This window comes from Botryllus schlosseri, chromosome 16, assembly GCF_051294905.1.
Source record: "Botryllus schlosseri isolate E-star chromosome 16, Bs_hap1, whole genome shotgun sequence".
Lineage (NCBI taxonomy): Eukaryota > Metazoa > Chordata > Ascidiacea > Stolidobranchia > Styelidae > Botryllus > Botryllus schlosseri.
Window position 1 is genome coordinate 10206523 of NC_137251.1, and position 26198 is coordinate 10232720.

Below are 26198 nucleotides of genomic sequence, written 5' to 3' on the forward strand. Positions count from 1 at the left end.
TGATTAGTGGAACTCGATCAACCAAGCTCTCACCTTTGACTTACAAATATAGTAACAGAAATGGAAGGCGTTAAACAGAGGCATGCCCTTGCACAGTGCACCTACTGAACCAACTGTGCTAGACATAAAGTCGATACAAACCATCTCAATTCGTTTCCAGGCCTAGTGAGACACCTCATTGTATCCTATAGTCAAATGTATATACAACACACTTATTGTGAAGCGAATTCACAAAACTTAAAACTTCACAACAATGCATGAGTCGACAGTTCAGACCCGCATTACGAGGAAGTAAAAAGATGGTTCGGTATTCACTTTTTATTGTCTTCATAGTCTCCCCTTGTGACCGCGTTCTTCTTGTGAACAATGTGATAATAATTCCGGACAAGCAGCAACAGCAGAAGTATGGGTATCATGTACAATTCCACGTTCCAGACAAAAAGTATGTATACCTGCGCAAACAAGAATAAGGTTGCTTTTCAGCGCAAAGCTAGAGAGGGATGTTTCGTAAATTTAATCATTACTGTCTATGACAGTGGTCGGGAACCTTTTTTTTGTCCGAAGAGCCATATTGGCCCTATTTTTTTCCATCTCAACTCCCAAGGAGTCATACATGCCAATCGACTGTTACGTTACAATTGAAAATTCGTCACGTCATGGTATCAGTAATTCTAACTCACTACATGGGATTCCTCGTGAGCACCATATTTTCTCTCTAAAAACTGGTATATATTGTTGGAAAACAAAGCTCGAAACGAGAGGTAGGGCACAGACAGGCCAAGCCTCACGGCTGATAACGCAACGCAATTCATCGTCAGTAGCTTAGAATTTATTGTAACTGATATTAATACAGTGGTTCCCAACCTTTTTCGTCTCGTGCCCCCCTTGGCCGATATTTGAGCTAAAATCCCCCCCCTATGAAAAAGTTGCCTGTGACTAAAAAAATGAGCTTTTTAACGCGTAACCATTTGTTGACTGAGCAATTAATGGCCAAAGATATTCTGTCTGAACCATGGCGACTGCAGACAGCACTAAACTTTGGTAAAGAACAGTCAAACTTGACCTATTCTTGACCGGTCGGGTAGCCGCTGACGAAAAATAAATCAGCAAGTCCGCTTGCTATGGACTTGAGTTGAATCGATGAATTTGGTACGGTATGTTTTTCACGTTAGCTCATATGTTGGCTTGAAAAGGTAAAACAATTTCATCAGCGGCCTTGTGCTGAATTCGGCTTGATGTTTTCCTGTTTAGTAGCAATTTGGTCGAGAGGCTGTCGCCGACCCAACGATATAGTCTCGTGAGCGTCGTTTTCTCAGGGGGTGTAATATCTACGGAAGGCATTTAAACATATACCTAGCTTTAAATCCGCCAAAGAAACATACAATTGTAAAGAACTAATTTCTACTTAACAGTTCTATACCATAAAAATCTAACAAACTTGTGAAAATAGTGTATCTTCCGATACAACGCCAAAGCCCAATATCCCCTGTAAATATTAAGACTAATTCCCCCCTAAAAATTTCAAAATTCCCCCCAAGGGGGAAATTTCCCTCCGTTTGGGAACCACTGTATTAATAGAATGTAACTGTCACACTGATTTCGAAAATTTAAATATTTATCGATCTCAATTGTCAAGGTATTCGTAGGTAACATAACGTTGCGCTGCATGCATACATTTTATCGCCGGCACTACAGAGCCACTTACCAATCAAGAACGTGGATAGCTATGGCGTTGTTTGTAATTCGAGTTTATAATTCTGAATGTCACGTCCACGACAGTTCATTTCGCGCCGTCGGTCAGGAAGACAATGTGTATTTGAAAACTGCGTTTTGAAATGGGCGTTACCGTGTCTGCTATGCTCTTTGATTAATCAACGTATCGCACAATTCAAGATTTAAAGTCGAGTACATAGAATTCGCCAGAGGTATTGACCGCCGGCGTGACAGTGACTTAAATTTTGTGATTTTGAAAAGTGGGGGACCGAGCCCCTAAACATGAAGACGGCATTGTCTTTACCTCTCAAAGAAATGTTTATACTGTCACGAGAATAATTATTCAAGCAGTGATGAAAATTTACCAACAAGTCGCTGCAATATTGATCAATTCAGTACAAAAATAAATATTTGGCAAAGAGCCATATCTTATACCCAAAAGAGCCATATATGGCTCGCGAGCCATAGGTTCCCGACCACTGGTCTATGAGTATGAGGTTATTACGAATTTCATCATTTCAAAACACCTAGGGCTAGGCGAAAGTAAAGTAGATCATACAAATGGACAAGCAACAAAATGGGAGGGTGGGGCATGGGACAAAGGCGAAATCGACCTGACACATTGTGGTCCGGTAAACCTGAGGGCTGACTGGTATTTATTCAGTAGAAATTGCTTGTATCTCGACTTGAATGTTGGCAAGGACATGCTCTACGACTGTCGGATAGCTGACGATATACCGTTCGAAAATATATTCGATAGTGCGATGATTTTTCCTGTCACTGAAATTACCGGGGCGGTGACCCCAATGGAACTGATACATAAACTTGGCAATTCCTAGTTTACGCATCGCTTTTATGTTTAAGGCAGAGAATCTTTTGAGCAGTGATTTATTGGACGCACAACCTGGCCCCCTTGATGTCCTGGCTATGATACGAAGGACCTGATGCTGTACTTGTTGCAGTGGCTTGAGTGCGCTAACTCTGGCAGCCCCCCAGCAGAGGACGCCGTATTGTAACTTCGATTGGTACAAGCATTTAAAGAGTATCAGAAAGACCCAGCGCGGCATGTAGTCTCCAAGTCTCTGTCGCATGCTAAAATCGATGCTAGGAACAAATCGTAATTATACTGGGATCCAATATTTTATCCGTATTTGAGAAATATGAATACATTATTTGTATATTTGTTTATATATTTTTAATTTCTACAAGACTCTCTTCAAATTATAATGGACTTGGATGCCGATAAGGATTGACCTAAAGCCAACAACGACGACGCGTTCAAAGCCCAGAGAATATATCGATCTCGAGTCTGGCTTCATATCCGAACAAAACGGATTAGCAAAATGGGGCGTAGCAAAATGACAGAGTAATTTCATTCGAAATGCGGTACTCAATTCAAGCTCGAAACATTGGTCTCGCTAAAAGCGATTTTGACACATAGCAATATTGAGTGATTTTTTCAACTTGCTAACTCTTTTGCAGTCGAGGCAGTGCGTGGTTTTCATGTTTTTTAGGCAAAACCAGAGCTTGAATACTTGCTTCTTCAATTACTTGAAAATTGCTACTTGCGTAAAAATTTATGACTTTACTTCTTCATCCAGTCGGATACCAACGAAAACTACTACCTCTTGACTACCTCTAGTATTCACATCCCTGTTCATGTGTCGTCACGCTAAAGCAGGGGTTCATGGGCTCCTTGGAGGTCTGTGGTCCGCGGACAAGTTTTAAGGGTTCCGTGAAAGGGCAATGTCGAAAGCATAACTACAAAATTTGATTTTACTCAAGCTGCTGATTAGGCCGTGACGAGGGTAGGGCAACAGTGATCACTTTTTTTTAGTTATCGGGTGAATTTTTAGCCATTAGATAGCAGAGATTAAGGCTATGATTATGATTGGGTTGAAGTGATGACCTTTACCGAGACACTATCTTTATGTGGTCCATTTAGGGTTTGCACTAGAAAAGAGGTTAAGAAACACTGTGCTAAAGTGTCGCATGCCCTGCTATCGGTACTTTTTCTCGTTAAAACCTTGTGCGTACTTACAAGAAACGCAGCCGACGACCTCGCCGGGCTCTCCCACGTGAAGCACGAATTCACAAACTCCCCGACTCCCAGAACGGCTTGTATGCAGGACCACAGCCGGCTGAAGTTTCCTGTGAGCAGTTGCCGTTTGAATTTCGGTTCCGGCGCGTTGTATCGCTCTTCGCGTGGGCTGAACGTGCGTACGGCGGCTCGTACCTGCAAGATGAGTTTTTGAGAATTCCCGTAAAGCGTGAAGGACTTTGCAGGAAGGAAAAAAGCGAAAACTTGAAACTTAACTCCTATTTTTTTTTAAATTTATCTTTTTACCCCTTGATGTTTAATCTCGTGCAACAAAGGTAAATTTTAAACATTTTCAACCACACTTTAAAGAAGCGGTGCCCGGCCCCCCTCTCAGAGAGTGAGCCTGGAGTCAGTTTGTAGGGATAGCAACAGAACAAGTACCTTTTTCCTAGCGGTCAATGATATTTTTGGCCTTACTTCATCAAAGGTGGCTGAATTGGTCAGTTTTGCCACTCGAGTAGCTTTCTAGCGGCAACGCCGTACACTTCTACTCAATTACAAGTAAAAGTAGCGATTTGGTCGAGGGGTCTGAAACGTTTAGCAGTTAATCGGGGCTGGTCATTAAGGAATTGCTTTACTTTACTTAGTTTACTAAATCCAAAGTGTACACTGTACACACTAAGCAGTTTGGCCTATAAATTGAGTAGAAGTGGGACCAGTTTAAAATAACAAACACTATCGTAAGCAGCGCAAGTAGTGCAGCGCCTACTCATGTACCCTGAAAAAGTGGAAGTATTATGTTACTGAACAGACGAACACACCTCTGTATTTCAGAGACTTGCAAGGTTTACGACTGGCTGATGTTCTACAGATTTTTGCAGTGACAATAGTCAGCGCCTGTGACTCTACCTTGTTGTATATGAGACGGACTTCGACAGTGAGAGATCCCTTGGCTTGGAATTGGAGTTTTTTGTCCTTGAAAGCGTACGTCTTCTCGACGCCGTTAACTGCCCGCAGTAGCGGTAGCGTAACTTTGCCGAGAAAGTCCGATATCTTGTCTCGGTCTTCATCCATTACGGTGAACACCAGGATATCGTGGATGTCTTTTACGGGGCTGCAAAGCGCAATGAAAACTGTTATTCATGTAAAAAGCCCCACTGAAGTGCTACCACAATTGAAATATATCTATCAGTCCTGATTCTTGGAAAATAGGGCCAGAAACTGTTAGGACTGAGGATAATTACGATATCATGAATGCGAGCCATTCTAAATCATTCGGGCAGAGTTGAAAAAAGGAGGTTGAACCGAACTGAACTGAACACAATGACTTGGACACGGACTCGAGTCACAGCACTATGACTCGGACCTGACCCTCTACTCACTGACTTGGACTTGACTCGGTGGTGAATTGAAAATGACTCGACTTGACTCAAGTCAAAACTATGGACTTGTGACTTGGTTACAACCATGCTAACACGATTGTTACCATACAAAGTTCTTTCCAAATCTGTGCTAGTTGCCGGCGATCACCCCTGACAAGTGTCAGCCGAAAATATTCGGGTTCATTTCGATATGAATATACCATACAATTGAATATTGAATTTTTGTACCTCTTTTATACATACATAGGCTATGTATAGTATATAACCTGGGTGGCCATAGACATGGATCAAAAACTAAGGACAGTCAAACTGGGTTAGTAGTGGATAAATAAAATAAGGTCAAGACTTATTGTCCCATTCACGGTCTTTTCTGTAAGCTGATCACACCATTGTTATTAGTCAAACTGATGTTCGATTATGCGATCAAGGTACACTCAAATTGAACGTTACTGCGAGGCTAAGAGTATGCAAACAGCAGCCCCTGCTTAACCGAATAAAGATTTCAAAATTTTATACTCTTCAAATAAAATAACGAGCCATTACAACTCTGCGGTTACTGATCCAAGTCGTAAATACAAGCGAGCTGGCCTTTTGGGTTATTCATAATGGTGGCTCCCGATATTCGTATTATGTGGATGTGGATTACAGGTATACTTGTGTTACGCTACGATAAGCAGAAAATTCTATCACATAATTTCCTATTCATGTTGTCGTACTCTACCATGGTTCTACTTGAAGGGGGAACTAATTGTTATTTCACTATTCTTACTCAATCACTCGCTTGCATATTATGCAGGAATGGCTCGCAGTGAATGTTAAAAATTAGCAGTGGGTGCCGAAAATGAAGGTAGACACTGGATACATTGTGACGTAATACGCAAATGTTGTCACAATTTAAAAATAAATGTTATCTTATGATGCAGCCGCATCTCAATTGTTATAATGCAATCGAAAATGTGTGTCGGCTGAAGTTTAAAGCAAAAGAAATGTAACCGTAATTGTAGTCGTGCGTTTCAGTCGTAATATACCACATTGATACAGTAAACGCCCTATGTCCGGATACAGCATAGAAATGAATATAAATTCTACTATTTATGATGAATGATGAACTGAAATGCAAAAAATAACAATAATTGACAATTAGAAAGCAAGAACAGAGTGATCTCGCATACAAGTGCCATGGCAGAGCGAAAATTTTTCCAATAACACGAGGTCGACTTACAATACCACAGTCTTGTTCCAGACAGGGTCTAGAGTTTTGTAGCAAGTGTGCGTTTGGGCTCGCGCATTGCACAGTTCAACTATACAGAGAGGGTCCGATTTCCCGTTCGGATCAGCCGACCGACATCCAGACGCCCGTATCACCTTCACTTCCACGAATCCAACGTCCGATAGGGAATTGAATGTGGACGCGAGAGCCTTGTAAGAGTGGTAAAGAGGTTGGTATTAACATGTCTTGGAAATCGTTCAGTACCATGAAAAGGTAGAAATGCACTGAAATAGCATGGTAATGTGCCAGCTTGACGTATAACAGTATTGGCAACACACACAGCCCGAGTCTAAAAGAGTCACGCATGCGTGGAGAGATACAAGAAATGCAAGTGAACAAAGTATGTGCAACTTTACATAGTTATGTAGATGTAGGAGCCGGGTAAAATGAAAATAGGAAAATGCCGTTATTGCAAGGTAAAATAGTTCAGTTCTAAGTAAGTAATTTGTCAGTATTGCTCCGCGAACACAGATTATGTGAGACCAGGTAGAAAGCAATCAACCATTAAGAAGAGAACAATTACATATTTCGCCGTCAAGTCCTCCGGTGCCATAACTGGCTCGTACGTGGTCGGTCGATTCAATTGCATTGTTACAAGTAGTTTGATTGTACCGGCTGTGTCGGTCAGACTGAGTGACCGGTCATACGTTGTGTCGTACTGCAAATCTTTCAATTCCAGCTCACACCTGCGGGACAAAATTTTGCTATAAACAAAACAAGGTATGAAAAATGCGTCCGATGGCCTAACCCAGTGTTTAAAATATAGACCTTCATGAAAAAAATTCCAAAATTTCGGCAATCAGTAGGTTATCATAAGTGTATTGTGCAGATTCAGATGTAAATAAAACTGTAACGCTCTAAATGAGGGCGAAGAAAATAGTGATGGGGGCATTTTGGATTTTGCACAAAGGTCACACCACCGATTCTGAACAGCTATGATGTGTTGGCTAGGCTACTTGAAGGGTGAACAGTAGTTACAGGTACTTTGAAATTAAATTAGTATGCCGAATACAACACACACTTAGCCGTTAAGTTTTTCAGTGTCTTGCAAATTTTGGATTACGGTATATCAATTTGAAATACCTTCCGATAAAATCGTCCTTACGGTAAGAGTCCTTATCCCATACTGAGATATCGATAGTGGACTGTTCTTTGTTCGTTGAGTCTTGCCCTGTCAGCATGAAATAAACTTCCTCCTTCCATACGGGGTCAAGAGTTTTGAAACAAACCTGAAATGATGAAAATATTGCACGTCTTAGGATCGAATATCGCATATTGAACTCAGCACAAAAGTGTGCATCAAAAACAAGTACCGGTAATGAGTAATAGTGGTGTAGCCAGATGAATTATGAGAGCAATATTGTTTCTGGTGGAAATATTCGCTAATGTGTTCCAGAACTTTCAATGGTGCAATTGGGACAGTCATTGGTTGATGCATTACATGAGTCACTGCCACAGTTGCGAATAATTCTGTCACCAAAACTTTTCTGTACAACAATAACTCATTGACGCGCATCCATTTCAATGATGCATTCGGCCAAGTCTTAATCATGGTTTTTTCGACAGGGTTGGGTCTTTCCACGCACTGATCTTTAAATGGATCTAGGGCGTATGCTTAATGTACTTGTAGTTGACAAATATTAGATGGTAATATATTCAATATTCATATTATGTCAGGGTGCTAGCAGTTTGCAAATTGTGCTACGCAAGCTGCGGAAATCAGAAAACACATTTGATAAACTTGACAGGGTCTCAATGTTACAGTAAGAGAAAAATAATTTCTCAATTGTGGAATGTCAGTATTGAGTTCTCTACAAACGGTTTTGTAATGGCTGTAGGCTGCTTCAATGCAGCAAATTAAGAACTATGAATGTTCGTGCTGTTTTAGGATGAATTTCATGTACTTTCATTTACCAAGACGACCAAATCGGTCGGCATATGTCTTGTTATCTGTTTAAAAGTCACTGGTGATATCTTGATAAAGATAACCCAATGTGATATAATAAGAAGCAGGCAACTGTCACCAAAAAAATGGATGCACGTGTACTCAAAACCATTTTGAGTGTTGAATGATGTGCCATAAACAAACTAAAACCAACATGACGCAAGCAAGCAAGCTACACAGCTGCTTTGACATGTACTGATAAGCATTGGAAACGCAAAGTCTGAGGAATAAAATGACTTTGGTCAACTTGAGACCTAGCGTTGCAGTCATGATTTCTTCATTACTGATGAGTTACAGCGTCATGTCAAAACATTTACTGCCTGCAAAAAGTTTGTTGACAGCTCTAAAAACACAAGGGGTCAAATACATTAATAATAATAATAATATCAGAGACCGGCCAAAATCAATACACTTCGAATCCGTCTATAAACACAAAGACCTCACAGCTTTCTACGGTTTGTCTTAACCGAGAGCATGATATCATTTCACACTACCTAGAATCGATAATAAGTATGGATTCAATGGATTATTTGTAATAATGAAAACATTCTCAGTTCTCACAATACATCAGAACATCGGTCTATGATTCAGCCGGATAATGGATGATATAACTGTTCCTTTTACAGCTGCAGCTGTCATAATATTCAAATATTCAGTAGCATCCATGCACGCTGTATAGTAATAATATTTTAACCGTCATGCAATTTTTCATCATACCAATGTTTCAGGTCACTTTCGCGAAGACGCGTCATGAATTTTATGTGATCTCCCATTTTATAGAAACATGATACCTTTGACAACACTTCCCGAAAACGAGAGGGAACAGTTTGTTAACAACATATTGAAAAACGAACTCAAAATACCATTCAAACGTTGCTATTCAAGCTGATAACAGCTATACCACTGCAATTTCACGAAAATAAAACTGTCATTATTAAGGGCTGTCATCTATGCAACAAATTTTGTGTTTGACAAACCAATAAAATGTCTATAGATTACAGGCAACAATCAGTATGGCTGAACACAAACCTGGCTTTTATGCTTCTGTTTCCCGAACTGAAATTTGACATAAGGATCCGAAAGTCCATTCGAATCTCTTGCTGGCAACCCCGTTCCCGATACCAGTGTTATGTGAACAGACCCCAACGGGGTCTTCATTTTTCGCAGTCTCATATCCGATGCTAGATAGAATAACAGAAAAATGATATCCTTACACTAAGCAACGTCAACTCGCTCACGGAATTATAGAACACACTGACAGAATGAGACTATTATATGTCTCCAAAAATCCCCGCAAGCCATACTAAATTCACACATTATTGAATGGCACGCCGTGAATAGTGTTGCTATAACCAATACCACGGAAGTGAGCATATTACTCATATCGAGGTAGATTAGCATCCTATCACTAGGTATCGAAAAAAAATCAATCACATGTCATCAAAACAATACTTGATTTGTATCAGGATTAACCCCCAGTGACCAGGAAAACTGCCGTAGGGATAAGGAAAGGTAAGCCTATCACCATGCAGCTTATACTGCAATCATGACAGACCTACTTGAGCTCAAGATAGATTTCTTTTTTCAGCTTGGATAATACCGGAGTTGATTTAATCGAGACATGGATTAAAGACTTGCGAATAAAATATTGAATGTGAAATGAAGACAATTGATATGATGAAATCTACTCGGAAAGGATCTAAATCAGACCCTCACTGGTTTTAATCCAAATTATTCAAATCCTGGTCTTAAAAGTCGTGTAAAAGCAAAGAACAAGCCCAAATATGAAATAATTAGGTTCGCAAAACAATCACCACTTTATGACGATGATGATCCAAATAAAGTCTGAATAGAATAAAGATTAAAAGGGATAATCGAAATCAGCGGTTTTAATATTTTCATCCGTTTAAGACACAAAATTTCTGGCATTTTTTCCAAACAACCGCGATAAGTCACACATTGGCAAGATATATCAAAATCGAAACATTGGATTGGATCGGCCGTATACTACATCAGGCCTTATTTTGCAAACTGGAACCAACAAACTACAAAAAACAACCCAAAGTAGCTGATAATCGTTGACAATCATGTCATAGATCAGATCAATAACTTTTCTATTGCCGATAGAGACCTTTGAGGCCGAAAGATACAGCAGATCATAGAGATGTTGCGATAGATACAACACAGTAGGCCTAAAGACAAATGACTGATAAGTGATAGTATAAAGCAGAAGATATGGATGATATTATGCTGATGCATTGGCTTATTTGTAAGAAACTTAACATTTTATATTTGACTCTGTAAGTCTGATTGTCAATGATTGAGTTTGGATGTAGTATTTACTGGGCAATCGCAGTTCAATAGTTCAATCAGTATTTTCAAGCACATAACTGAATAATTAAAGGAATCTTCTGTCAGAAAGTTTGCAAGCAGTATTGGGGGATAATTATCTATTGATGAGTATGTGTTGCAGCAGAATCATACCAGTTTATTTGCCTATTTAAGCAGCGAATCAATACGACAAGAAACAGAAAAACCACAACACAATTATCATTTGATTGAAGAGAGGAGAGTATAGTGTATGTTGGGGAGATGGTGTAGTTGGTAAATCCATTGTTATTGGCACAAGACTTCCCATCAGGTTGAGTCTCAGCCAGGGTTGAAACCAAGTCACAAGGCTCCGAGTCACAAGTCAATCACACTTTAATAGTTTTGACTCGAGGCAAGTGGAGACATCATCCTATTCGTTCATTTTATTGCGTCTTGTGTATACATAACCCATAATGACATTATATAAGATGTTGTTCGGTGAAAGAAATCAATATACTTACAATGACCCTTGAGATTGCTTGCAAGGGACGCGTTGCTATCAGAACGTGACATAGATTGCTGCTGCTCCTGGAATTTGAGACTAGAAACGGACATCGTCTCGATGGCGTCAGATGAGGGCACTGGTCCATCGTGCTAAAAATTGAGCCATCACATTAGGGAAAACAATTCCTAAGGAGATAACACTAAAAAAAATCAAGGGTGACACATTAGTCGCGTATGTGCAAGACCCAATAATTTTATGCTTGTGGTGAACAAATTAGAAACATACAGTCCCTAGCAATAAGTCCGTCTCATTAGTTAATAACAATATATCCAGCTACACGCCAATTTGGGCAAGTAAAATATTCAACCACAAAGGTTAACCCATTTATGGTACTTGAACATATGATTTTTAGTCAATCCCTTTCACTCTGATAAAGCGACGTTTTTCATTAGGAAAATTAGTACAATAGATATAATAAAACTATATCAAGACTAATAGCTTCAGTCTATGTGTGATCAATATATCGCACAGTCAGGGGTAGCAGCACACTCTACACTACTCAAATGGAATCAGTCAATCATGATTACCGAAGCAAAATATAAATTGGCAACACCGCATAAATATTGCATCGGCCGCTAAAGAATAAAAGAATTCCTCGTTTTCAATCAAATACGAGCTGACATGTCGGTAATGACCTTAAAATTCAAAGTAATCCAAACGACGAGATAAAAGCAAGCCTGACCCCTTGACCATTGTGACTGAAGAGCATTACCGTACTGTAAGTACACTCCGTGGTTCATATGTTATAATAACTAGAAAATTACATCCAACATTACCGGATTAAATCAATTTATCTATTCTCTAGGCATAGAGGGGATAATGGATTCGTCAACGTTATGTTTCTCTGGGATCAGGTAATCACAAACTACGGGCTTAAAGGATGGGCGCAATAATGAAACGGACTGATGCAGCGCGACAAAATGGATATAATCAATAACGATTTTTCCCTTTTGTATTTTCAATTTTAACAACTCTGAAAGTAAAAGGAAAATTGGTGTCTATAGTAGGGGTGCTCAAATAGGTCGCGAAATTGTGCACATTGGATCACAATATATTTTAGATTCATCTCGAATGAAGTCATTACATTTGAGAAATATTATGCGATTATCACACAAGGAAGTTCAGCCGAGCTAAGCTGAAGCGGACTAAAGTAACACTAAAATATGCATATGCTGACTTCGCACATTGGAATATTTTGAGTAAATTTTTTCATCAAACCGAAATATTGTTCTGCACTAAGGGCAATTTGCCTTCGGATATTCTTAACAATTACGTGCAGTTGATCACCAAGTTCACAATCTCATAATCGCCTTAACCAAACCCTAATGAGTTGTCGACCTTGAAACTGCTAGAAAGAATCTGTACGATCCGTTGCTTGGCAATTGTTTAGCCGATATCTGGCCTGGCTGTCAATTGTCAAAAAAGGTTGCACACATCTGTTACAAGACATACATTTCATCATATTGACGGCTATTGAATTCTTTCAGAGATCATGTCAGGGTTAAATGACTCGCCTTGAGTAGGACTTGGGCTCGGTGTAAAATCGGAACTGATTTGACTTGACTCGAGTCAAAACTATAGAAGTCAAATTGAGTTGTGACTCGGAACCTTGCGACTTGGTTACGACCCTGCATCATGCATCAAATAACAAAGAAGAAGAATCGATTTGCTCGCATTCGTCCTTCGAAACATCGTAGACAATCATTCTCCATTTCAACTAAGGGGTGCGGCGTATCAATTGCAGGGGATGGTTAGGTCCAAGACACAATTGCATACTGCTCATAGGTGACATCACAATGACTCACTTCAGTCATCGGACATTCAAACATGGACGTTAACGTGACGGCTATGTGGATCCGTCCTAAATCTTCATCTGTGATAAAGCCATCTTCCTCCAACTCCAAGGAAAGTTCAATTTCCTCGTCCTCCTCCAAGCTATCAAGTTCAAACGAGCTCATTCTGTGAATAGACCCAAATTTAGATGGTTTTTCAAAAGATTTTTCAATCTTAGGATATTAAAATTTTCATAGCTGTAGTATGAACGCCTCCAGCTACACCATCGCACACAAAGCAAATGACTGATTACACCCAAAATCCCTGCTGGAGAGAATATCAACTCGGATGAAATGATTTAGTTCATATACTCTTATCAACTAATACATCATGTGGTGCCAGCAATCTTCATGACCCGGTCTAGGGAGCAGGACTCGATCTACAATACTCTATAAATGTCGACAGAGTGAAGTGAAAAATATATCTGATAGAGTGGGACTATGTTACAGCTGCAATTGATATGGTGTTCAAATTTTGCGGGAGTCACACTGATACATGAAGAGACTCGTGTTATAACCCTAGGTTAAATTGAGAGTATGGGTGACTACCAAAAATAGCAAAATCTGTATCACCAAATATGACGTCACCGGTGATGTCATATTTGGTGACACAATTGTTGATATGCCATATTCTTTCCGATTGTCGACTAGTTGCTGACGAATACCCCTAACGAGTGTCAGTCGAAAATATTCGGGCTTAGTTAAATATTCAACTGTATATTAGAGATCTATACCCCCAAGAAGCTCTTTAAATACCGTTCAGAAATTTATATGATCGGTACAATTAGCAACAAGGAAGGAAACAGTGATGAAAAAAGTTACACTTCAGAGTTATTTGATCGGGATTACAAGCAATCTGATCAGAGATAGCCCATCATTGACCACGATCTATTGTTCTTCCTATATTAGCACTTCAGATTCCGCAGCTCCAAGTTTCAAAGTGCGGAATAACCACACGCCACCAGAGAAGCTGTGTGTGGCTCAGGCCTTTTCTTACCCCATGAAATCGTCTTTGCTCAACGTATCCTTGTCGTAAACCTTGACCACCATCTCATCGCTTTTTCGCACGGAAACGGTGAACTCCTCTCTATCCCATTTCGGATTTAGGTTGGCGTAGCAAATGTGACTTTTGTGAACGGTGCTTCCGTGTAGCTTGAACTTGACGTACGGGTCGCTCAGACCTGATATCAAGTTCGGAAAGGTGTCGTATCATTATAAGAATATGCAAGACGTCTTGGATGCACTGTCAGTGAATGTAGACAATGACGTACTTGAGTTTTGCATGTAAAGTGATGTCAGATGCTATAGTTGTATGCTGTATAGTTGTGATGCTGTAGGGATATTCAATTGGCGGGCCGCGGTCCGAATCATGACCTTTGAAGAGTTGGAATCGGACCCCGGACCTCATCTGCTTTACTATCCACAGGCAAAATATTCGGATCTGGCAGACCATGCAAATGGTGAGTTGACCTTTATCTTTTAGTCACCACCACAAGCACAAGGTAAATCAATGTCAAAAGGTCGGAGAAATCCACTATCCACGAGTTGATTGTGCGGATTCGACAGGTACAGGCGGGAGAGATGACTTCTTTTTAGTCATTACATCACCACAAGTATAGCCAACCAAAAAAGGTCGGTGAGATTCCTAGAGGATCTAAGGGAATTTCAAACTTTTGAATATGTACCTTGGCTAAAAATAGTTGAATATCCCTGCGATAGAGCTCCACTCGAAGTAAAGGCGATATTGCCAGAAGCAAAATAATATGTAAATGTGATGTAAATTCAAACCAAAAACAAACTCCTCTCACTAACCAATACAATCTCAGACGTTACATAATATCCAATTCGGAGTTTGTAAAATTTGATACCGGTCAGTGACCAAAATTGCCATCACTTTCGACTCCCCAGTGGTGACAAAGTCACGATAGCCTATCGCTTTATTCTTATGACAAAATAAAACTCACTATACCATTCTTATCTCTCGCAGCAAGATTTTGACCGCTCAGTAATCGAACTTTTAAACGGTGCGTGACTCCTTGGTAGTACTCCATAATTTTGGGCTTTCTATGCTGAAAGAAGACAGCTATTATCGTTGAGGCAATCTGACAATTTTTTTGTGGGAAGAATCCAGGAATTCCAATACACTTCCATCATATCAGGTTACATAAAAGGCTAGTGAGATTACAATAATTTGCGTGGTATACGAAAACATTGTGCAGCTAATAGTTTAGAAGTTTGGTACAACAATTGATCTCCCGTTTCATGAGGTGGTAAACACAGTAGTAGTTACAATTGTGATTCGTATTTTATCTTGAAATGCGATCAATAATCTCTATTGGCGATATATAGAATCAGGTTGCTATTCATGTATCGAGTGGAACCATTTAAGATATTTAGCTTCAGCATACTGCTTTAAACCAACACAACCTATCATTGTTAAAAATAAATCAAACATGGTGAATGTAGAATTACTAACGAGAAAAAAATCAGTGTGTAAATGGTGTTATAAAAATCAATTTGATTGAGCTGTACATTATAAATCATCAAATAACTGTCATTCGTTAGTTAAAAGAGTATGTCTAGACAAGCAGCGCACTCATTTTGTTGATTAATAACTGCATTCCGTTGATTAACAACTGGTCCATTAATAAAACTCACTGGATATTTTACCTGAAAAATCATCAATTGGCATCTGTCAGCACTGTATGTGTAAATAATTGAGGGGCAATACTTGACACAAGCTATTTCGCGAACGCCGTGTAATCCCGAAAGAGTTCGAAGACTCGAAATGCAACCCAACACTTCTGCACCACAACACTTTTTTGAACTGCTATGTCGTCAATTATTACCAGGAACACGAGCACGGAAATGTGAAGCCTCAAGACTACTTTTTGAATTCGTTCATACAGGATATACACAAACCTCCCACAACTACAAACAATGCAGGCTCTTGAGGTCAAACAATTTTGCAGTAGTTAGGACAGGAAGCCACACGCAAGCTGCCATAGAAATTCAACAGCGAATTGGATAATGCTAACAAGCCGTGATGAAAAATCAAGCATGCTCTGAATACTCATAGAATTGAATAATATTGTACATTGACAAGTGAAAAAAGTGTGTGCCGCCGGTGCAAATCACAATCTCAATTGTAAGTTGATTTTCGCTCATGCACAATTAGTTAGTTGCAATTGACGATAAACTCAAATGCTAGACTAACGGCAACTTACGGAAAAATGTGAAAACGTTGCATTGCGCAATCGACGAAATTTTTCCTAAACTCAGAAAAATTTGGATTATATTTCGACATGGACCGGACACATCCCAAAAGTCAATTTTCATTTCTGAAAATACCTAGAAACGGGTTGTAACAAAATAACACCCAACCGTGGCGCCAGAAAAATGGAGTAGTCCTACTGGTATTAAATGCAGATAATTTAAGACAATTTTTACACTTCGCAATTTCTTGTAATATTGTTTGCAGGAAAATCATATATTTTCTTTTTGATTGCTGTGTAGAATGCTATTGATGTAGCCATATTCCGAAGGGGGGTCGTGCTATTGAAACTATTGCATTCTCAATATCCTTGCGTCACACTGGTTCATAGCTGAAATCTCAGTTATTTCCCATCATTTGGCTTCACCCATGACCCAATATCAATCCACGTAGTGAGATCACATGAAAGGTTTTCATATAAACTACAATTGTAGGCCTACATGTACATATATTAATATTGGGAAGGGGGAGAACGCGCAGATTATAAACGGTATTAAAAAAACTCCTACTTACTTTGTGCCTTACTGGTGAGTTCGAATGATTCGAACCATCGGAAGGACTGTGTTCATCCGTGTTGTCTTTCTCCACTTCAGCGTCGATTCTTCCCAAATTTGGCAGACTTCCTTCCACACCCTTGTCGGATATATTATCCTTAAGTCACACGCAATACAGCAAGGAGACAAGCACAAAAATAGGCCACCATTTCAAACCTTTTGATAAACCACCTCACTTTCGGTACGCAATTCACGGCTCTCTATCATGCCTCCTTCCTGATTGTAATGCCGAGTCTCCTCTATTACAAAACAAAAGGAAATGAATCAGAAACGTGTAATGGCTCACAAAACTAGGACGAAAAACAATAAAATACAATCCCACAGCGCTGCAGTACTTATGATAAGCGCAAAACCACTGGATGTCACCCTCTAGCATGACTAAATAAAGGCCTAATTCAATTATGCTTCTCATCTTGCCTACGCATGCTCATTGTTTGGACAAGGAAGTTTGAAACGATACTAAAATGAGCAATGCAAGATCAAACATCATACAATATTGATACCGGACGCTAGAAGATGACAGATGTGTGCGAGCATTCATGTATAGTGTATACAGAATGACATGAGCTGTCTTTCTGCAAATTCCTACCCCCCCCCCACACACACACACACAACCTCATATGACATTACAATTATTTCTCCAATTCAAGATCATCAATGAAGTTGCCATATTGTACGATAAATATTTTACGAGGTCGCAACGGATTGTTTTCTCAACAAGATCTTACAGGATGTCATTAGTTAGGACTATTTTCTATCTGGTATGGACAATGAATTTAAACTTCATTCCCAGCCAACTTAAAAGAGCGCAATATACGAGTCATTTCTTGGTAAAACAAAATTGCTTGAACATTCTACTGGCATTCTTTAAAATCCAGATAGTAAACAAGTGCATGTACATTGGTCAGATTGATTACATGCATACATCCCAAATTTACTAAAATATATTCTACAAAATATTAATGTACGTCATGTAAAGTATCCACATGGTGTCACACTTCTCATAGAGTTGAAAAATTTACCTTGGCATGTCAAACCCACACTGATACATTCCCCGATACTTCGTGAAACGTGAATTGAGTAGCATTCATTAGTAGGATAGTAGGATTAGTCCTAGCTACAATGATACACCAAATGCCAAGATTACATAGGTGCATTTATCATTGGAGTGCTCTTAGTCAATCAAAACTATTCCTCGATATTATCATATCTAATCAAAACAACATCTAATAAAAATCCTTTCAGCAACCCCGGAATTATGCGGTTCGCATATACGCGCTGACTACAGCTTGACTACAATTACAACGATCGTTGATTTACGCGTCGACAATTCATACTCATGCAATTTCCTTTGTACTAATTCACAATCCACCCGGTCCGATGCTATACACATTACACATTCGGCATAGTCAGACTACAAAAGACGGATTACTTAGCAAAAGCTACGTTCAAAGATTCCCAATTTAACCGAACGACGCTAACTCTATGATACGTCGACGAAAACAGCTCGAGCTGGTATATTCCGTGCGGTCAATTACCTGCACGGGCGTTCGAACGAGTGCGTTTACAACGAAATATTACCAACGGGATTTGAACAATCACGAATTCCAAGTGAGCATTGTTTAGCTGCAGTATCGCGAAGCCAGGCACCACTTGCAGTCAACACGTATATCGAGTGAACAACAATGTCGCCGGGTGCCGGTTATAAACATGTGTTTGCGTGTATTAGAAAGATAAGACGACGGTTAATGTACTGGAACTTTAAAATACGGCACCGTTCCAATTTATTTCCGAAGATATCGTTTCAAATCAAAGTTAAAGTGACAATAATACGGCGCTGAATTTTAGGCGGAAATGATTACGCCCGCGAGACGTGAACAATTCGAAAACGGGAATTCCGATTACCGGAAATCACTATTATTATCTCAGGGTCTGGAATCAGCCTTTAAAAAGATTCCTTTTGCTCCAATCAACTATAGTACAATGCGTCAAGGCCGATAAAGGAGCCTACGTTACGATATCATCGAGTTGTTCGCAATTCGCGTGGGTAGCCAGCCGGGTAGGAAGATTTCACGCCTGCGAATTCGCGTTCTACAGTTGTGATGTCACAATACGCATCCGGTCGATTTTTCATTTTGCGAATCACCCTATCCTTGTCACCTTCGTCACGTTATCTTCATCCCCGTTCACCGGACATTTAACGTAGCTCAGCGCAGTGCTAAGTTTGTGCTTTCATTTTCTTGGATACTGAGTCGTATCGTAGCTACAGATTTCAATGTTAGGACTTGGCGCTCGCAACATGGAGGACGAAAACCAGGCGAGCGCAGGCAACATATCACGGCATAATAATATCACGCAATTGCAATTATTGTTGTTCTGTCGGCACAGCGTCGTAAAAAAGCACGGCACTCGGCAGGACACACAAATGATGAATAACTTTCATTCGGCTGTTGCCTAAAATATCGCATGAAAAAACATCCCAGCATTCCCAGGGCGAAGCCCGCACGTATCATGTAACACGATCCAGCTTTCCGCGCATAAATACCGCAAATCCAATTTCGAAGGCTGCCGATTTGTCGGCTTAGGGGTTCAGCGAATTGGGTGAGCCTCCGGAACCAGAGCTAAGTTGCAACAATTTCAAGCCGGATTACTGGCGGAACCGCGTCGAGTCGCCGATTTTCAGTGTTTTTAATTGATTATGCGGCTCTTCCCATAGGCTGCAGCCGTGCAGCGTTAAGTAGCAGGACGATAGCTATCGACCGTTACCCGCTACCTTTAAACGTATAAAGTGCCATCTGTCAATTAAGGTAAAGTATATTTTCCCGTTTTCAAATGTCACAAGGCGCAGCTATGAGAGGCCATCCAGCAATCAAACTTCAGATTGGTACTGGAATGTTTTGGTGACATCGATACATGAAGTGCATAGCCCAATATAACAAAATCTTCTTGCTGGTGCCAACGAGGAGTAACAGCTCCTTATTATTGTAAATATCAATTTCATATTACACATGGATTAATCTCCATTTAATTAGAATAAGCAAATTTGGAAGTAGATATTAATATTATTATACCGGTAGCCATGTTTATCTGGGTATAGAGTTTAACGTGAAGATATGACAGTTTGGTATAAAAAATAAGGCTTTATCAGGAAAGGCAATAAAGATAATAGCGATAAAAAAGGCCTGGGGCGGTATGTGAACTTCCGTTTATGGAGTGCTGTGCATTGGACAATATGAAAAAAGCTAAAGAGCATTTGGTATGATTCCCATAACTTTTAATACACGTTTTACTGGTAAAACAAATCACCTTGACCAAATTAGCAGCAGCGTACCGGTAATGCATATTCAAATGCGAAGTTATGCTTTCGATACAAAATACGGGTATATGTATATTGTATATTGTGACCATAATATGGCAATCACAAAAATGTATTAGAGAACGTCCTTGAATGATATACATTGACAACTGCGCAGGTGTGCAAATGCACATTTGTGTCATAAATCACTCCCTCCTCCTAGGCACTGGCAGCCAACTGCCATTTAGTATGCGAGAGCCCTTAATACGTTGTGCTCAAAATACCATTGGAGCAATTCCTCTCTCTGTCAAGTCTTCAATTATTCAATAGAGAGCGTTATTCAACACAAGTTCGCAAGCCGCAAAAGTCCACCCCCGTGTGACAAAAGGAATGCAGATGGTGCCTTAGCCCACTTACATGACACATTTGCATCAACATAAACATTCAACAATACAGTAATATATAATATGGCACGAAAACGTTACCGTTTGTACAGAAAGAATTTCTAACAAATCAAATTTTCGATATAACATAGCCATAACACTGCGATATTGTAATATAAGTGATAATATGTTCTCAACATTGAACATATTAAGCTCTATGCTCAAATTATGTTTATCTTGCATCCTGGAGTTCTGGCATGTTTACAATTAACATAAAGAACCAGAATGTATACTTCAGATGATCTCACCTTCACTGATAACTTCTTCCTTATGAGTATGCATCGAACCGTCTTGGTTACTGATCACTAAACAGACACAATAAATATTGATATTTGTCGATATAAAATAATGAGATGATACATATATCCTGATCCTAAAAAATACAAATATTGATGTAATCAATACGAATATATAGGCTATCTTTTAAACATGATAAAATGTGAGCATTATTGACTCAATAGTTGATTAAAATATTTTATGACATAATCAATACGCGAAAGATCTTTTTGGAATCATGATATGTTCCTGTCTAAAATTAATATGATTCATGCACCGAAAAGTTATATTTAGCATTAGCATAGCATTGCAATGCATGAATAGAATTTGCCTCATGGAAACAAAGACCATTAAAACGCAGTGGGCATAGTAGCAATCTTAGCTTGATTCAGAAATAGGTAATTGGGCATATAAATCAACGGAATTTTGTATAAAATAAGCAAATATAGACTTTTCCAAAACATAATTATCACACTTTGAAATACCAGTATCATGGTAGTACTAGACTTACAAAATTCTCCACTCGATATCTTTTTGGATTTGAATGAAAATCCAAACTTCTTGCGCTTATGTTTCTTTGACATTGATGAAACACTGACTGCAAAATTCATGATACATTTAGCAAATGAGCCTTCAACAGGTTAAGGGATCAGTCAAATATATTGATTAAAAACAGAATATAATAGCGCGTGCAGTGCTTGCGTTTTTGCTAGTGTTACACAATTATGTGGTAAACGACTGAAAGAGTCCATGTCCGCTGGGACTGTCCAGGGCACAATACAAAACTCTATACAGTGATCACAATGCAGGAGATTAAATGCAAGTCCCTCGCTATTTTTTTTGCGCTAAGAAAGTGGTGGTAATCATTTATAGGCAGAGGTAGTCAGTAACAAAGTACTCTTACTTTTTCCAAGTACCCAAGTAGTTTTCCTCTACTTCTGGTACTTACTCAAGTAGATAGAATATTCGCTACTTCTACTTCATAATATTTTGTGATCTACTTCCTTACTTTTCGCTATTTTCAGTTTGTCAAGTAGAAGTAGTGTAACCCTCCAATTAGAAAGAGAAACTGGGGAATTCTCGGGCTGTTTTCACGGAGTTCTAACTTTCAATTTTAGGAAAATTTAAGTTTAACCCAGAATTTCCGTCGCGCTTCGCATCAGTAGATGTAGAGTTACAAATATGTTTTCACGAAAGTGAATGTTGTTTAGGTTGCATTACACCGCATTGTCGCCCGTATGACATATTTCATCAAAGTAAATATGGCCCATCATAACGTTTGAAACTGCCGTTTCGCAATCTAGCATTTACCCATCATATCGTAATCTAGCAGCCCATGGCGTGTCCTAATCTGGAAAAGTGGGCTCTAACTTTGTGAGCGTTTTGGATCTGCTTTAGCGTACCACCGTTAAAACTGTCTCGACAAAAGACATAAAATACACTTTCCGCTTTTTCTGATGTAGTGTTGGTATTTCACGTGCAATTCGCAGTATCATTACTTAGAGATCTAATTAGTTTCAGTTCTTTTGTATGGTGAACATACATGTTTGAGTTTAAAAGCAAGTGTAGCATCGCCGTCTATTTTCTTAAAATAAGTTACACTATATGGCATTTTCACGTTACGCCATGTTTTTTATCATCGTATACGAATCGCGCAAAGTGTTAACATCGTATCCATACAACTTCTCCGTATTGGACTTCAACTAAACTAAAGGCCGTAATATGCGTGAGGAAACATGCCATGACATTTTCTAAAACGGGATGTTCGAGAAACAAAAGATTAGTAAGCCTATCTCATTTCCATAGCAAAACTATCATTTGCATCTCATGTTGCGGTCGAATGCTCATGTTGCTCATTCTGTCGGAAATTTATACCTTCTGGGATGTAACATTATGCATTGTACATGAAGCTCTCTGCAACTTCCGCATAGCTCAATTTTTAGCGGTTGAAAGTCCGTGAGAACGTATAAGACCATTTTCAAAACTACTTACTTACTTGAGTAGATTTAAAGCCAGCAAATTCTACTTCTACTTCAAGTAGTTTTAGGTTGCTTTTGGAAGAAGTACTTCTACTCGTACTTGAGTAGATTTTTGCGTCGCTACTTCTACTTCTACTTGAGTAGCTTTTTTGATTAGCCTACTTTGACCACCTCTGTTTATAGCTTCATATGTTTTTAGAAATGAGTACCCAAGCTTAAGAATTATTGTAAACTGAAAAAGAGAAATAAAGTGCCGTTCAAGGATTATCATTCATTCTATAGGCCTACTTAACTTCATAATTCATATAGGCCAATATTGTCACCGATTTAAAATTATGTATAATTGAAACAGCTGAAACTTGGATCTTGTGATGTAACACTGTGATAGTTTACAACCACATACTGCAATAGGGTAGAAGCATTGAAAAGGCTGACAGAAAATCTCAAGTATGTACAGGCCTACAAGATATACTGTATAGTCGTTGAAATAGGTAAATACATACAGTACAGTACGACAAACAACACACACACAACCACATGCTGCAGTAATGTACAAGTATCTTGGTAAATGGAAAGGCTAACAAAAAATCTCAAGTAGGTATTCTATATACACTGCATAGTGATTGAAATATGTGAATGCATACAGTATAAAATAAGCAAATAATATTATATTTCATTGTCAAATCATCACTTACCAGTATCGGAGGAGACTCTGTCATTTGTAGCCATATCTTTATCAGTGCGTCTCATCAATGGTACATCAATCAGTTATTGTATCTGGATGGTCAGCAATTCCATTTCCACATACAATGTATGATTTCCGGATTGGGCAGTCAATCAAAGTGTGACAGCGTGACTAAAGCCTATATAGATTAACATTAACCTAAGCACACTGCAAAACAATCAAATGCACACTGTACTTACAAACAAAATATATTTCAAGAATGAATAAGCTACGCCCGTTCTTTTCAGGATGAAATCCAAATTTCCATAGTTAACAAGTCCGCATGCGAGGTCCGAGTTCTCCGGCAACCTTTCAAACGCATTAGCTGCATGATATCTATACGAACATTGCCGCATTCAATCAACATCCGATCTTTGCTACGGAGCGGCGCTGCGCTGGATTTTGCAAAATGAGATCTTCTCTCCCTTTCACTACCTTCTCTCATCTGCGTTTTCCATACATAAACAAATGGGGACGTCATGGAGGTTTTCACTTTTGGATGAAAAGAGCACGTCTGCCACCTAACAATCATCACGGATGCATTATTTATTGTGCAGATGGCTCATTGAGCTCTGAGTCTAGAGCCGACTGAGCCTTTAATATACTATCATGTAAACGGAAAGTAAATAATGAATTGCCATATTAGGGATATATATATAGTGATTCGAAATAATTTCGACAAGTTCCGTAAAATCCTAACCTCTAACCAAAAAGTCCATCCTCAAGATTACCGGACCACGACTGACCTATCGATCTCGCTTCCCATGACATGCCGTCCTATTTCTTGTCGCTTCCTTTTTCTATACTATCTTCTATACTTTCATTCAGTGTGCATGCCTCCTCTTTACATCGCCTAGGCCAAGGTGGGTGTCCGATTCCATAGACAACTCCTAGTCGCTTCGACATCTTCCTTTCTTTTCATTGTATCGCATTTTTTGTGGTGTATTGAACTGATAAAATTGCTAATAAACCAATGATGATGATGAAAAAGCTGTTCGGTCGTTTTATCAACGTTTAACACGTGTGCAGCAAAACCGCGATGGTACGGTGCAAAGAATGCAGATTGTAGAAGGAATTCAACATTCCTTGGTACGGTGTAGAGATACGAAGGACTCGAAGAATATCGAAATATTGATATATAATGTATTTGGTCGGGTATATACTATTTATACAACTTGGCCATAGTAATTTACAAGGTACCTAACTAGACTACCTACTGTGTAAAGTGCTATGATTTGACACTCTGTGGACATCAGGAGATAAATGAACGAAAAATTATAGTCATCAAATTGGAAATTCTGCATATTGGCGAAATGCTCTGACTCTAAAATCGCCCATCAGTCCCCCCTTCCCCCCATTACATTATATCCGGATATATTCGGAATTTCTCACAAATTTACCACTAGCCGTTACGTTGGAAACGGTTGTGCTCCATTGATCTCCTGTGACGCTTTCTGTAGAAGTAAACAGGTTTCACTGTCATCGAAGTTTCTATTTCTGTTTCTGTTACTCTACAGATATTTCATGATACTTCGTTGGCTATCACGCTTGAACTTTATCGTGTACGTTGAATGGAGCATTCCGCATTGCAATCATGTCAAGATGTAGCTTATTCACTTGCAAATTTGCGATACCAAAATATTACTTCAGAGTTACCACATCCCGAGATATATTGTAGACTGCAGCAAAATTCGATGATACAAGCTGAAACAGAGAGGTCTATCACGCAACCTTAATTTCAGTATTAATTTAATGCGCGCAGGAAAAGAATTTTGTTACAATTTGCAGTCATAGCAGCTCAGAAATATGTCCAGTATCGTATATAATTCATAAGTTTATTGATTAAAGATATTCAGTATCATCATCATTGGCTGTTCGTCTGGCACAGCACATTACAATATCTACATTACATGCAAGTGTGAGATAATTACTGTACTATTATGAAACTATATCATATATTGTATTATCACTTGATGATTGTATTTGTTTCATACGTACCTAAGCACACACATTATATCGATAATGAAACTCATGGATTTGTATCGTGTTAAGAAGTTTTCTCCACACGATATGGAATACAAACAAATCCTTCAATGATATTTGGAGTAAAACATGCGGCAAGACCTAACGATGATGGGACATGGCGGAAGCGGCAATGTTCTTGCCCCTAGTTTAACTCTACACTTAGATCTCATTCTGGAAGAATTCCCGGAAAACCGACGCAAAGAAGAGTACACTCAAGTCACAAACCTGATGCTGAGGAAGATATCGGAATTACGAAAGTTGTACAATTACTACTGCTCCATCGGACACAACCGAGTCCAAAACAGCAAATCAGAATTGACACGTCTGCAATTCTGGCGTTTTATATTAGACAGTCATATTCATCATCACCACCTATCCTTGCCGGAACTAGACCGTGTGTTAGCAAAGTGTCTCAAAAAGGAAACGATACACCAGCCTCTCGAACGTTTATCGCTTTCGGAATTTTTAAGCAGTCTAGCCATTATCGGATATAAAGTATTTAAAGATAAGATTAAATCAAATTCTAGCGCTACCGTGAAATCGGTGAAAGACGCAAAATCGCCCGGTGTT

General features: G+C 39.2%; 1 protein-coding gene across 2 annotated transcripts in view; it reads right to left on the minus strand.

Moving 5' to 3' along the window:
* Window positions 1-24085, minus strand: part of LOC145458581 (multiple C2 and transmembrane domain-containing protein 1-like) — a 37176-nt gene extending 13091 nt beyond the window's left edge. The window contains exons 1-17 of one of the 2 annotated variants that reach the window (XM_080336992.1): window positions 23575-24085; window positions 21412-21498; window positions 20873-20929; window positions 17043-17125; window positions 16846-16983; window positions 16286-16330; window positions 15028-15127; window positions 14056-14239; window positions 13032-13185; window positions 11183-11315; window positions 9381-9532; window positions 7490-7635; window positions 6930-7092; window positions 6359-6555; window positions 4664-4868; window positions 3755-3949; window positions 316-452 (exon numbers count right to left, since the gene is read on the minus strand). In XM_080336992.1, the coding sequence (XP_080193118.1) occupies window positions 316-452; window positions 3755-3949; window positions 4664-4868; window positions 6359-6555; window positions 6930-7092; window positions 7490-7635; window positions 9381-9532; window positions 11183-11315; window positions 13032-13185; window positions 14056-14239; window positions 15028-15127; window positions 16286-16330; window positions 16846-16983; window positions 17043-17125; window positions 20873-20929; window positions 21412-21498; window positions 23575-23629 (2231 nt within the window). In that variant the 5' untranslated portion in view covers window positions 23630-24085. The remainder of the gene's footprint in view (window positions 1-315; window positions 453-3754; window positions 3950-4663; window positions 4869-6358; window positions 6556-6929; window positions 7093-7489; window positions 7636-9380; window positions 9533-11182; window positions 11316-13031; window positions 13186-14055; window positions 14240-15027; window positions 15128-16285; window positions 16331-16845; window positions 16984-17042; window positions 17126-20872; window positions 20930-21411; window positions 21499-23574) is intronic. The other variant, XM_080336993.1, reaches the window with a different exon arrangement.
* Between the last annotated feature and the right edge of the window lie 2113 nt (window positions 24086-26198).